Source organism: Lissotriton vulgaris, chromosome 11 (genome assembly GCF_964263255.1).
Source record: "Lissotriton vulgaris chromosome 11, aLisVul1.2, whole genome shotgun sequence".
NCBI lineage: Eukaryota > Metazoa > Chordata > Amphibia > Caudata > Salamandridae > Lissotriton > Lissotriton vulgaris.
Genome location: NC_141699.1, coordinates 168095264 through 168109624, shown reverse-complemented (window position 1 = coordinate 168109624; position 14361 = coordinate 168095264). Strand labels below are relative to the sequence as shown.

General features: G+C 47.4%; 1 protein-coding gene across 22 annotated transcripts in view; it reads left to right on the top strand.

Annotated features, from left to right (window-relative positions):
* Positions 1–14361, top strand: part of ATXN2 (ataxin 2) — a 1802199-nt gene that overhangs the window by 1047495 nt on the left and 740343 nt on the right. For 16 of the 22 annotated variants that reach the window (XM_086943042.1, XM_086943055.1, XM_086943049.1 and 13 more), the window contains one exon: positions 12765–12917. In XM_086943042.1, coding sequence (XP_086799168.1) covers positions 12765–12917 — 153 coding nt within the window. The remainder of the gene's footprint in view (positions 1–12764; positions 12918–14361) is intronic. The other 6 variants (XM_086943056.1, XM_086943053.1, XM_086943051.1 and 3 more) reach the window with 1 other exon arrangement.

Genomic DNA, 14361 nt, shown 5'->3' with positions numbered 1-14361 from the left:
GACTTTCTCGTCTACCATGTATCCTGCATTCCCCGCTCGCATCTGTGGTCACGTTTACCATTTACTCAATTGTACTAGTGATGTGCATGATCCACCATCAATACATACTTTTATTAAGAATCCCAATTGTGGTTGACCTTTCGAATTGCACCACTCTAACTACCTCCTTGCTTACGATCACTATTTTTGTTACTATTTTTTATTAGTCTGAGTCACAACAGATCATTACTATCCTTAGCAGCTATATTGAAAATGCACTGTACCATTGGAGAAGGCTCCCAGTAAAACCTGATTGTTTTCTTTTTTCTCCCTCCCCTCCCCCCGTTTCGCTCATTATGTATCTACAAATGTGGTTTTTCAGTTATGTTTAATTGCTATTTCAGTCTGACATTATTACTGTCCTGATGATGATCCCTATTATTCTTTGAATGGGATCGACACGTCGTTGACCTTAAAACACCGTTCACACAAACAATTCTAATTGTATGTGTTACGGTTGTCGTTTATCATGCTTATCCTATTATGCACAATTAAGAACAAGCAAGTTTTTTTGTACCACCTGATTGTACTTGTATTTCGTTTGTTGTTTTCTATGTAACTTGTCACCATGTCACACTTTGTATATTGTCTTGCTTTGGATACAGGACTGTATCCCACTGAATATTACATTCATCCCTTGACAAAAAATCTATTTATCCTGAATAGATTGCACTATCCGGCTGGATAAAACATATAGAATCGATTCTGATCTATATTTATTGCCTATTTTGAGTTTTTTTCTAACAAGGACCATAGGTTCTGTAAATAATTGGAATAATCGTATATCATTGGAAATTGATCTGAACCTTTTGAATTTTATCATCAAATTACGTTCCGAAACATGGCTACAGGTAAAGCCAAAAAACAACAATACTCTTTTACCTAAATTTCATACTGAAAATGTTCTTCAGCAAGGATGTATCCTTGCCCCTTTATTATTCTCCTTGTACTTTGCTGATATGAGTATGTCATTAAAGTCGAACCAGGGTATTCCTCCAAAGGTAGGAGGTACAAGCATAACATATCTGGCATACCCAGATGATCTACTGATCCCGTAAGGGCTATAACATCAGCTAAATCAACTACACATTTGTCTGGTCCATAGCGTGTATATATGTTCAACAAATCTAGCTTGCTTCTCTCATGCAGGTTGTAGTGGTAGGTCCTACAATTATAATGTGTGTACTGCATGTGTTTGTAGACGGCTGCCCTAGTTCTTCCGCAGTTTGCGGCGTCACTACTGGGCCCCCACCTAGTATTGCAAGATGCTGCAAATCAGGAATATGGTACTCCTGCTCTGGAGTTTTGTCTGCCTCAGATTCTGAATGTGAGGGGGAGACGATGTTACTGTGTTTATCCGCATTTTTGAAAGCTTTCGCTTTCTCCTTTCCTGCCTGGGCTTCGTGGTGTGCTGTCCTTGGCCCTTCCCTCGACGTCTGCGTTGAGTTAGTTTTTCACTGCTGGCGGGGTTCTCCTGTTGATGCCTTCAGTGCATGTGCTAGGCCATTCTTCTTTACCAAGTTCTAGGCTTCTTCAGGAGAGTGACATAAGATGTTCCTGTCTTTATGTTGTATGCGTAGCGTGGCATACTGCAGCGCGTATTTTATTTTGTGGTTGTGAAGGCAGCGTTGGACTTCCATGAACAATAATCTACATTGTTGCACGAGATAGTGTAGTATGGGTATAAGTGCACCTTAGTATTTTCTATTGGCCATGGCACTCAAGCCTGTCTCACCTGCATAATGTGATCCCTGTCTCCGTAGTTGAGGAAGCGTGCAACCACTGACCTCGGAGGATTGCTCGGGCGAGGAGGGCCCCCTGGGACCCGATATGTGCACTCAATTGAGTAGAACTTGGAGTTCTTGCCGTTAAAGACCCCTTCAGTGAACCAGGCTTCATGGTATATTTCCATGCTTTGCCCTTTTTACTTTTTCTGTTAGTCCCAGTATGCGCACGTTGTTCCTGCCGGATCTGCCCTCCTGGTCCTTCACACGGTTCTTCAAATATTCTACCTCTTCCTGTAACGATTTAATCTGAGTTGATGACTAAGTGACCGTGGGTCTTAGAGATGCCATCGCTGATTCAGAGTCCTCCACTCTGTCTTTCAGTTTTTTGTGGTCTTCCCGCAAGAAACCCAATTCGACACAGAGTATCCAGTTTAGGACCCACGGTGGATTTGATGTCCATAACTGCCTCTATGAGTACATCAAAACGGTGCAAGTGGTCCACTTGTGACATGGGTTGTGTTGTTGATGGTTGCCGGCACCCTCTGTACAGGATGATTGAACTTTTGAGTTGCATGTTTGCGGTTGCTTTTCCGCTTTAGGTGTACTCATTCTGAAAGCTGGGAGTAAGGTATTGTGTGTCTGGATACTGAGCGCGGCACCGTCAGCCCCCAAAGGGCGCATTCTTACTTTGCTTGTGATGGCGTCCACGAGCGGGGCTGCCAGAGATCACGTTCCACTGTGCAGTATGAGCGCGAGCTGTGTTGTAAAGTCCGCGCCAGTGCCCAGAATTAGTTGGGCATGTGAGTCACGAAGCCCAAGTCCTCACTGATTGTTCCGGTGCAGTGGTGAAGCTTTGCCTGGTGTTGTGGGTCGTAGCCAGCTGACAGAGAGTCGCTAATTATGCCATTGTGCCTAAAGACCTATTGATCTTGCACTGTGGTGGGTAGGGACACTGTTGTGACAGTTCAGGCCAGCACAGTGCGTATATTGTAGTGTAGGCTGGGCCACTCTGAAGTTACTATTGTGAGATGCTTCTTGGTGGTCAAGGCTTGCTACCTCCCGATAAACTGTGGTATCCCAGCTCTCCCCAGGTGCCTCTGTTAGCTGAGCTTAGGGTTGTACAGCCTGTAGTAGGTCAATTTGGAAGGAAGCCTATTCCTACTCGCTTGTGTAACACAGTGTCACCACGGTGTCCCGAGCTTTATGGCCTAAACGTTCACAGACTCAGTGCGCAGCAGGGTGTGCAAGTTCAGGAGAGGAGAAATGGACTTGCTCTGTGAGGCCACCAGATCTGTTGTTGGTGGTCAAGTTGAGGGGCAATCGATCAAGGAGACAGCACCGCTGCACCCGGTCATCAGGGGAGTCACTTTTCTACTGACCTGGGTGTAACTGTGTGTTTCGAACAGGCCGCCGGGAAGAGCGGCGTCGCTTGCAGTCCACTCCGGCAGGGTTACATTCACTGCCGGCTAGGTTCATGCCTGAGTTTTGGGACGCGCCGCCGGCATCCGATACCAGGCCATTGAGAACGCGTTGCTTCGTTACATGCCTCCGGTGTTGTTTGGGGATACAACACTGGCAACTCAATGGGGCGGAGTAATACAGCAATGCTCAGCCGTTTGCTAGTGGATCTGCAAGCTTATAAGGGATGAAAGCAGGATAATTGGCGGACTGTTTGCGGAGCTATCTTAAAAGGCGTCTGCACCCATCGCCATCTTGGCTACGCCCCCCATGATCCTGATCTTTTAACTTAGGTCCTGAATTTCAGTGAGGTCGATGCTGAGCTGCTGGGACTGAAGCCTCCTGCATCCTGCTAGTCGAGTGTGCCAGGTGGCTTATGCAGGCTTTACTACAGGACTTGAAGTTCCCCTGGGCCCAGCATCAAGGGAACCTCTCCAATCACGGTCTGTTTGCGGAGGAAACTTCAAAAGACTTGTAGTGGTGGTTACTGGAACGCGTTTGTGTCAGCGGTCGACCACTCTTCCTTCACCACCTAGAGTTGACAGTGATGACAGATGCTGCTGGGATGGGGTGGCAATCTCGGAGAGGTCGAGTTCAGAGCCCTCTGGTCTCTGGCAGAATCCTGGCTCCATATCAGTCTTTTGGAGCTGAGCGCCATCCGCTTGGTTTTGAAAGCCTTCCTTCCTTCCATCTAAGCGAGGCTGGTACAGGTGCTTACGGACAACACCACCGCCATGTGGTACTGCAAGAAACGGGGTGGGATCAGGAACCCTGTACCATGAGGCCATGCACCCCTGGAAAATGCTGGACCACCAAGGGATCTCTCTAGTGGTGAACCATCTGGCAGTATCGTTGAACGCAGGATGGACAAGTTCAGCTGTTGGTTCCTAGCGGGGCATGACTGGCGGTTACATCGGGAAGTGGTGCAAGATCTCTTCTGAGACTGGAGAGAACCTTGACTCAATTTCTTTGCCCTCACTGAGAATGTCAGCATTACTGCGCTGTTGGGTTTCCCAGGTGTCTCTTGTGCCGAGATTTGTTCTGTCTCCAGTGGAGCTCAGTACTCCTGAATGCCTTTCTGCCGATACCTCTCCTACCCAAACTCTCAGTAAGATCAGGTCCAACTGGGCCAAAGTCATCCTAGCGGCTCTGAGTTGGATACAGAGAGTATGGTATCCAGAACTCCTGGGCTAAAGCATCTGTTCTCCAGTCAGGCTGCCCTTCTTGGAGAATCTGCTGTTGCAGCAGAAGGGCAGCCCCGAAGTTTTGCAGTCTCCACCTTCATGCATGGAGATTGAGCAGCGACAGCTGAAAACTCTCAACCTTCCTTCAGACGTGATTGATCTTGGCTTATCTCAGCTAATACTGTATTTGCCTGTTATTGGGACAAATTTGAGGCTTAGTCCAGTTTCCAGCATATTCAGGCCAAGTTATCTGATATTGTAATGCTTGTTATGCCCGGCCCAGCAAGACCTTTCCCTGGATTCAGTTGAAGGGTATTTTTCAGCTTTTTTACAGTTGCTGGATCAGCCCTCTTTGTTTAAGTCTCCTTTCTTGAGACATTTTAAAGGGTTACATTATTTATTTCCTCCTCTTCCTTTGGCCAATCCACAGTGGGATGTTAATTTGGTCCTCACTTTTCTAATCTGTACTCCAATTGAGCTGCTTCAAAGCTGTCCCTTCTGGCTACTCACCCTCAAGACAGTGTTTCTCATCACCATGATATCATAGTGTGAGTGGGCTTCTAGCTCTGTGTCCAACCGGTGTGTACCACCTTCTTCCTGGACAAACTGGTGGTTCTTTCTGCTAAATGTTGTGACATGTCAGTCAGTCACTCTGCCGGGGTTCAGTGCTCTGCCTCTCTCTGAGGAGGAGAGATTCCATTCCTTTAAGCCAAAAAGAGTTCTTAGTTTCTACATAGACTATACCAAATACCACCGGGGAGACTATCAGCTCTTTGTTTGCTTGAGTGAAAGTAGCAAGGCATTGTAGAATAGAACCATCTCCCACTGGATCATGCACTGCTTTAAGATCGCTATACATTGGCTAAAAAAACAACCTCCTGCATGGCCATTCTACCAGGGTCAAAACTTTTACCACAGCATTAGCATGCAGAGTCCCTGCCCTAGACATCTGACGGGTATTATTGTCTGGACAGTCACATTCGCTGAGAGTGGCATTTCACCCCCTCAGTCCTACTGGACTTTCTGCTTTGAGTCCATTCACACACCCACCTCCATATATGGTCTTCTTAACTATCTGTTCAAAAGATTGTGGAATCTGCTGCTAGAAGTATCCCATCACAAAAACCCATTCCTTACCTCCTGTAATATTTTCTGGTTGAGAGATTATCTAGCGCAGATTCCTCACTGACTCTCCCATCTTTCCCGTTCTGTGACTATCCGTTAATAAGATCCCAAATCTAGGAACCAGCACACTTGTCATGCAACTTTCTTTTGGGACTTGGCGCCTGGAGGCACTGACTGCCTGGAAAAAAACTGATGTCAGTGCATGGGAGTGGTGCCTATATGGGCCACCTACCAGTGCGTAGAGTTACTGCTGAAAAGATTTCGTATCTAGTGTGACACCTTGGTAATATTCAGGTGGTGAGAAATCTGCAGCTACATAGTCACAACCAGAAAGAGTGTTACTGAAGGTAAGTAACTTGTTCATTCAGTTGGTAATGGTGAGTTAAAGTTTGCATCTTTATTTATCTGCGCTAATTACATACAATTATTTGTATAATATTTTTATTGCTCCCTCTGGAGGAAAGCTCATAAAGGATTGTAGAAGTAAATGAACAGCATTTCACTCTGGTGTATAATCTAAAGAAGATTGTGTTTTCTTGTAGATAAAAGCAATGCATTTGGTCATTGAGTGTCAGGATAGCTTGTTGTTCCAGTGGATAATATATTGATTAAGAAAAGATTTATATGTTCGAGGCATGTGGGCTGCTGAATTCATATCTGTGCATAGATCGCCGCCTAGTGTTGGGTCCGGATGATTGCACATTGTTGTCCTGGAAGAGTTTTCAAAGTATCACGAGATAGGTGGCTCCTCCTATGGACTACAGTGCACATGGGCATCCTCTCCATCCTCAGATTGTTTTTTTTCACCATTGGGTTCGGATGTACTTTCTTAACTCAAGTTCGGAATCTATATAAAACACTTTTTCACAAGGCCAAAAGGCCTTCGGGGCGTCGGTATTGTCTTTCGTTCGGTGCCACGTACTTGTTCCAGTTCTTCGAGCCGGACGTTGAAGGCCGCTTGCCTTTTTCGACACCAAAGGCCCCATCAACGATCGACGATAGAACGGAGCCCGTTCAAACGATGCCCCGTTTGCAACTCTAAATACCCTCACATCGATGTGCACCCGGTGTGCAATAAATGCCTATCCCCGGACCACGACGAGGCCAGCTGCATGGCCTGTTCTCGTTTCAGGTCGAAGAAAACACTACGGCTTCGACGCGCCGCGAGACAGTCGGCGCGGAAAACGGCGCCCGACCCGGAGAACATCTTCTAGGCTGAAGACGACGAGGGCGTCGATGAAAAGGATCCTGAACAACAGTCGGATCCTGCGTCGGAGCAGAACTCTAACCATGATTAGGATGAAGAAGAAGACTACGTCCATGAGAAAAACGTCGTCGAGGTTGGAGACGACGCACAGGCCATCGGAGCCGTCGATGACGACTCTAGCGATGAGCAAGGCCCAACCGCAGTCGCGGGGGCCGATAATGACACTGTACTTTCAAAGGCTCAGGTCGAGGCATCGCCGGAAGGCCTTAGCCAAGATCTTAATCCACATTCTATAGCCTCGCATCAAGGCCCGGCTAAGAATATTTCTAAGGGGCCATCGGTCAATCAACCACAATAAGGGGTAAAATCGAAACCCAAACAGACTCTAAACCGAAACTGCTAAAGACAGTCCTCAGATCATCGACTTCAGATTCATCGGATCCAATCAAATTAGAGAGTGTCATCGACCCTTCGGGGTCACAAGGGGGTGTTGGCCCGAAGATCGGGGCGCCGAAGCCTGTATCTACAGTCAAGCACGTCGCACTGACGCCGTCGACGTCCAAAGATGGCGACATTAACAAGGGACTCAAGGTTCAGAAGTCTCTCGATCCGAAGCTTCCAGCCTCCAAGCCACTAGTGGCCAAAATCGACCCAAAAGAGCATGTCAAGTCGAAGCAGAAGAGCGTGCCTGCTGCGCACCAAGAGCTCGAGTCGACGCAAGGCCACAAACAAACTAGTGATAAGACGAAGTCGGTCGGATCGAAGACGGCACCACTCTCGAAGAAGGTCAGTCCGTCTCCAATGCTTACGCCACCAATAAAGTACAGACTGCCCCCGACCACACGACCTAAGGCGTTCGAACCACAAAAAAGCACCGACACAGCCAAAAAGGTGTCGGTAGCCTCAAGAAATCAGCCCATAGACGAGGACGTTGTATTCCAAGCGCCCTCCTATGATAATCAGTCAAAACTATTCATCGACTCGGATTCTGGCAGACTCACTATTTATAAAAGAAAGATCATTCCAGAGAATCCTATGTAGTCATACAAGATCTCACTCAAAAAGAAGAGGGACTCTGCCACCTCACCTGTTCTTTTTGAACCTGTAGAGTCCTATGGACAAGAATACACCTATTCTCCCACACTTACCAATGAGGATGTGGGGGAATGATACAATGAGAAAGAATTTAATTATCCTATTGACCCAGATCAAGAGGAGTCTCAACCCTGGACTGACCCTGGTGAGCCACACACCACGCCTGACACCCAGTCCTATACAGTCAAATCCTCGCCTACTGAAGATACAGCTGCGTTTAACACTTTAATTGAAAGGGCAGCCAATAACCATGATGTAGAAATGCACACTGACCCGGTATAGGAAGACTTTTTGTTTGACACTTTCTCAACTTCAGAAAGATCAGTAAAGACATTGCCTATGCTAAAGGGTGTCCTTAAACACGCTGGTGACATTTTCAAACAAACCACAAGGGCAAGGGTTGTGAACCCAAGAATTGAAAGGAAATACCGGCCTGCGCCTGTACACCCTATGTATATCAAGGGTCAGCTCCCATTGGACTCCTTAGTAGTGGCTAATGTTCGTAAGAGAGCGAACTCTCAAACTAGTGGTGATGCTCCTCCTCCAGACAAAGAATCCAAAATCTTGGTAGCTTCTGGCAAACGAGTAGCGGCTCAAGCGGCGAATATTTGGAAAATCTCAAATACACAGGCCCTATTAGCCAGATATGATAGGGCTCATTATGACACGTTAGAGCAGCTACTACAACACCTGCCTGATGTTTATAAGGAGGGAGCAGAAATGCTAATACAGGAGGGGAAGCTGATTTCAAATGCATCCATTAAATGTGCGCTAGATGCAGCAGACACAGCAGCTAGGGCCATCAACACAAGTGTGATGCTCAGGAGGCATGCCTGGCTACGCATCTCTTGGTTTCAAGCCAGAGATCCAAACACCTTTACTCAATCAGCCTGACTTTCTATTTGGTCCCGATGTTGACGCGACCCTAGAAATAATTAAGAAAGACACTGAGACAGCCAAATCCATGGGAGCTCTGCAGTCACAACAGTTCATGGGCGGTTCCTTTCGTCGTTCCGGTAACAGGGGAGCCTCTAGAGGTCAAGCATCGCAGCAAGCCCAATGCAACAAAGGAGGCACGCAGACCACCTATAACAAAAACAATAGGGGTGGATACCGTGGGAACAGCACCAAAGGCAGAGGACGAGGAAATAATAATGCCAGATCCTCCGCAACCAATAAACAGCGACGTCTTGTCACTGCCCCAGACCATATAACACCGGTCGGGGGAAGACTTCAGCAGTTCCTGCCAGTCTGGGAAGGCATTACCACAGACAGGTGGGTGAGACAACTTATCCAATACGGCTATTGTCTAGAACTAACCTCCACTCCACCCAACATACCCCCAAGGCACCGTCCTATGTCCGCAGAGCACATGCACTTATTGCAGCAAGAAGTCATCTGCATGCTGCAAAAAGGGGCCATAGAACTCGTGCCTTTATAACAACAGGGTACCCGGATGTACTCACTGTACTTCTTAATCCCAAAGAAGGACGGGTCTTAGGCCCATTCTAGACCTCAGACCCCTGAACCAATACCTCTTGTCAGAACATTTTCACATGCTCACTCTGCAGCAAGTTATACCATTGCACAGTCAGGGAGATTTCCTAGCAACCCTAGACCTGAAGGACGCATATTTCCACATTCCAATTCACCCAGGACACAGGAAATATCTGAGGTTCACCATAAACAACCAGCATTACCAGTTCAAGGCTCTGCCTTTCGGGGTCACTACAGCCGCCAGAGTCTTTACCAAGTGTTTGGCGACAGTAGCTGCGCACCTTCGGAGACAACACATCCATGTCTATCCTTATCTGGACGACTGGCTTATCCAAGCAAAGTCAGCCCAGCAATGTGCCAGCCACATGTCCCGCACGATTCACCTCCTACACAGTCTAGGATTTTCACTGAATTACCCAAAATCTCATCTTCAACCCGCACATGTACAACAGTACTTAGGTGCGACAATAAACACTCTGACAGCAACACTCAGCAAGAATCAACAGCATGCAATTGCTGATTCAGAAATTCAGACCCCAACACTCACTCCCAGCGCAAGTATTTATGCAGCTGATAGGCATGATGGCCTCCTGCATCTTCATAGTCCCTCACGCTAGGCTACACATGCGTCCGCTTCAGGAGTGCTTGGCACGACAGTGGAACCAGGCTCAAGGACATCTAAAAGACCTAGTGTTGGTGACCGGTCGTGCATACAACTCTCTGCATTGGTGGAACCCACAAAACCTTTGCAGGGGACGACCGTTCCAAGAGCCTGTACCACAGATAGTGCTGACGATGGACGCATCTCTCCAGGGCTGGGGAGCGCATGTCCTCCATTATACAGTGCAGGGACTATGGACGATGCAGCAGCAGAAGATGCACATCAACCTGCTGGAACTGATGGCAATCTTCATGGCGATGAGGGCGTTTAAATTGCATTTGTGCAACAAAGTCGTGCTGATCCGGACGGACAACATGACTGCCATGTATTACATCCAGAAGCAGGGAGGGACACACTCTCCACAATTGTCACACCTAGCCCAGGGTATGTGGAAGTGGGCCATTCAAAGAAACATGTTCCTCATGGCGGAACACCTCCAAGGCAAGGACAACCAGATGGCGGACCTGCTCAGCAGGCACAGCCATCAGATGCACGAGTGGGAGATACATCCCTCGGTGCTACAACCGTATTTCCAGCAGTGGGGTTATCCAGAGATAGACCTATTCGCCACAAAAGAAAACGCAAAATGCCAAACCTTCGCCGCCAGGTTCCCACACCCGCAGTCTCAGGGCAATGCGATATGGATGAACTGGTCAGGCAAATTTGCGTACGCTTGTCCTCCAGCACCGCTCATACCGCTGGTGGCGTGCAAACTGCGACAGCACTCAATGACACTCATCCTAGTTGCTCCAACATGGGCAAGGCAGGCATGGTACACCACGTTCCTAGAACTTTCAGTGGTGCCTCACCAACGACTGCAACTCACACCCAGTCTCCTCACTCAGAGCCGTGGAGACATTCAACAACCAGATCCGCAACAGTTAAGCCTTGCAATATGGCTTCTGAGGTCATAGTTTGGCTACCTGAACCTGCCCCCTGACTGCATGAACATTATCAAGGAGGCAAGAAGACCTACAACCAGGGCGTGCTATGCGGCAAAATGGAAGCGATTTGTCATTTATTATTCCAATAATTACATAAATCCGCTAGATGCATAAACGCAAAACATTATATGTTATTTGTTGCATCTACACAGATGCAATCTAGCATATGTAAATGTAAATGTACAGAAATTTATATAGCGCAAATCACCGAGCGGTTTCTAAGCGCTTGCTTATGGAACCCGTCCTGGTATTCCCCTGTGAGATAACCCCGGCAGGGTATCCGCAAGGTGAAAGCCAGGCATCCCACCGCGAGGGGCCATTGTGGAGATTAAGCAAGCTATTGCCCAGAGTCGCAGAGTGTAAACCCGTGAATCGAGAAGGCACTGGAGCGAGAATTGTCGAGTCCATGGACATTTTAGGATTCAAGACCCCGCCGAGCCGGGAATTGAACCCTGGTCCCGGGCTGACCTCTGCTTCCAGGTCTGCCTCCTCTAACCAGTGAGCCACACTTCTCCGCATATAGTTCCATCAGAATACATTTAGCCGCAATGGCAGCTTATCTTCAAAACAGACAGCACCTTTCCCTTTTCAGAGTGCCAGCCATTAAAGCTTTTATGGAGGGACTAAAAAGAGTAATTCCTCCCAGACACCCGCCTTCACCTGTCTAGAATCTAAACATAGTTCTCACCAGACTGATGGGACCACCTTTTGAACCTCTTCACTCTTGTGAGATACAGTTTCTGACATGGAAAGTGGCCTTTCTCGTAGCGATCACATCGCTCAGAAGAGTTAGTGAGCTTCAAGCCCTAACTATTCAAGAGCCTTTCATACAGATTCATGCTAATAGGGTAGTGCTGCGTACCAACCCTAAATTTATGCCTAAGGTGGTGTCACAGTTCCATATTAACCAAACGAGCGAACTGCCAGTATTCTTCCCAAATCCTGATTCAGTGGCAGACCGAGCACTGCACACACTAGATGTTAAAAGAGTCTGCTGTATTACATAGACAGGACAAAAGATTTCAGGAAAACTAAGCAACTGTTTGTTGCCTTCTCTCCACAGCACAAAGGCAACCCCATTTCCAAATCAGGTATAGCCAGATGGATTGTTAAGTGTACAGATCTGTTATCAAAAGTTCCCCCAAGAGCGCATTCCACACGCAAGTTAGGGGCATCCATGGCTTTCCTAGGTAACATTCCTCTAGAGGATATATGTAGAGCAGCCACATGGACCACCATACATACATTTACCAAACACTACTGCGTGGATGTACACTCCAAACAGCAAGCTGCTGTAGGACAGGCTGTTATCAGAACTCTTTTTCAGACTGCTGCAGCTGGCACGGGCAACCACCGCTAAGGAGGAAACTGCTATTTATTCTATGCACAGATATGAATTCAGCAGCCCACATGCCTCGAACTGAATATGCTACTTACCAGTATGCATCTGTTCTTGGCATGTAGGGCTGCTGACATTCATATCGCCCGCCCTCCTCCCCGGTGCCTGTCTCAGCTGTAGCACTCAGAATTATTCTCAGGCATGGTCATCACTTACTGTATCATACTCCATCTCTGCCACAATGGCGAAAAACAATCTGAGGATGGAGAGGATGCTCATGCGCACTGTATTCCAGGGGAGGAGCCACCTATCTCGTGATACTTCGAAAACTCTTCCAGGACAACAATGTGCAATCATCCGGACCCAACACTAGGCGGCGATCTATGCACAGATATGAATGTCAGAAGCCCTACATGCCAAGAACAGATGCATACTGGTAAGTAGCATATTCCTTAATGATATTTTACAGTAATCCTTTCTGTTTGCAGCCTAAACCTTCTACAACTCCAACATCTCCCCGTCCCCAAGCCCAGCCTAGCCCGTCTATGGTGGGTCATCAACCGCCAACACCTGTGTATACACAACCAGTTTGTTTTGCACCAAATATGATGTACCCAGTTCCTGTAAGTCCAGGAGTGCAGGTAAAACAATACCAGTTTGTTATGCTATGCGTTTTTAAACCAGTCATTATTTTCAATTCATTTACATATCTCTTTTGTCACCTATATTTTTGTGACATGTGGTTTATTAGAAATGAAGGAAACTGTTTTTGTGTTGGCTCTAAAATATTTTTGAGCAATCCCATTAGTAAATGCCATCTCCATCTGTATTACTTTGGAACTTAATCTCCTGTTGATTGATCATGCAAGTGTATTTTTTTCATGATGCCTAGGATCAATGACACCATTTGCTATCCTGTAGATTGCTTTTCTTATAGATGAAACCAGTCTCTAATGTCCATCAATGTACTATACATTCATAGTCGAACATTTGTATCTTTATAGTGCATGCATTGCTATTTTTTCAAAACGTACTGCAGTATGGCAAGTACATGAATGTTACTATTCTTTTGATAAAGATAAAAATTTGGTTGCTCATCAGTGCAGCACAGCATCTGATTTCCAATATCCAGACAGACTGGTCTGCCAGTCATCAATCATGACAAAACAATATAATATCGTGAATGTTGTCTTCTATGATGTAAACAGCGTTCTCTAATATTATGGGCTCCTTGTCATTTCCATATCCATTAAAGGCCCCTTGCAGAGGAAGTGAAGAGAGCACCGTTCAAACGTTTTCAGGTTTTTACCCCACATAACACAAATGTGTAAGTGTATGTATGTGTGTGTGTGTGTGTGCACGCACATCCCAACACCCTGCAGGCCACCATCCCCATGATGCCCACATCCTTCGGCCATGTGCAGGAGGAAGTGAGTCACAGGGCATGGCCTGTAGCCAGCATCCTGCAGGTCGGGCGCTGTGGCCAACCCAGCTGCATGCAGCCAACTGCACACATTCGCAGGAGGGAATTGGTGGCAAGATCTGGCCTGTGGCCAACCCCTACATGCAAGTCCCTGCAGGCAGCCAACCCCACGCCTACGTCCGGGCCTTGTGGTCAACCACTTCTGCAGGCATCCATCCTCCCTAGCCAATAATGGACAGAGGACCTAATTCCCCGGGGCGACATAACATCAAATTAGGAGGTCAAAAACATGGCCCCTGAGCCATATCAGGCCCCGGGAGACACCATCCGCCAGGGCCAAAATTCATGACAAAAGAATAGGGGATTTGGCCAGCCAACTTTCCCAAACCATTAGCTGCCTTGGGGCCCCTTACCTCGGGTCACATGACATCAAATGGGGAGGGGGCAGCATGGCCCCCCTCTCTGAGCCTTAAGTTCCTGTGACCCCCATACCACAGGGCTGCATGTCATATAGGGCGGGTGTGTGACAGTGCAGGAGCCGGCATTGCTCTCGCCCAGACATAGCAGCTGTTTTTTGCATGCTCTCTCCGGGCGGCAGCAGTGTCTGTTGTTTCCCTGCCCACAGGAGTGCTGGCAGGGAAACAGAGGTCTGCTCCCAACCA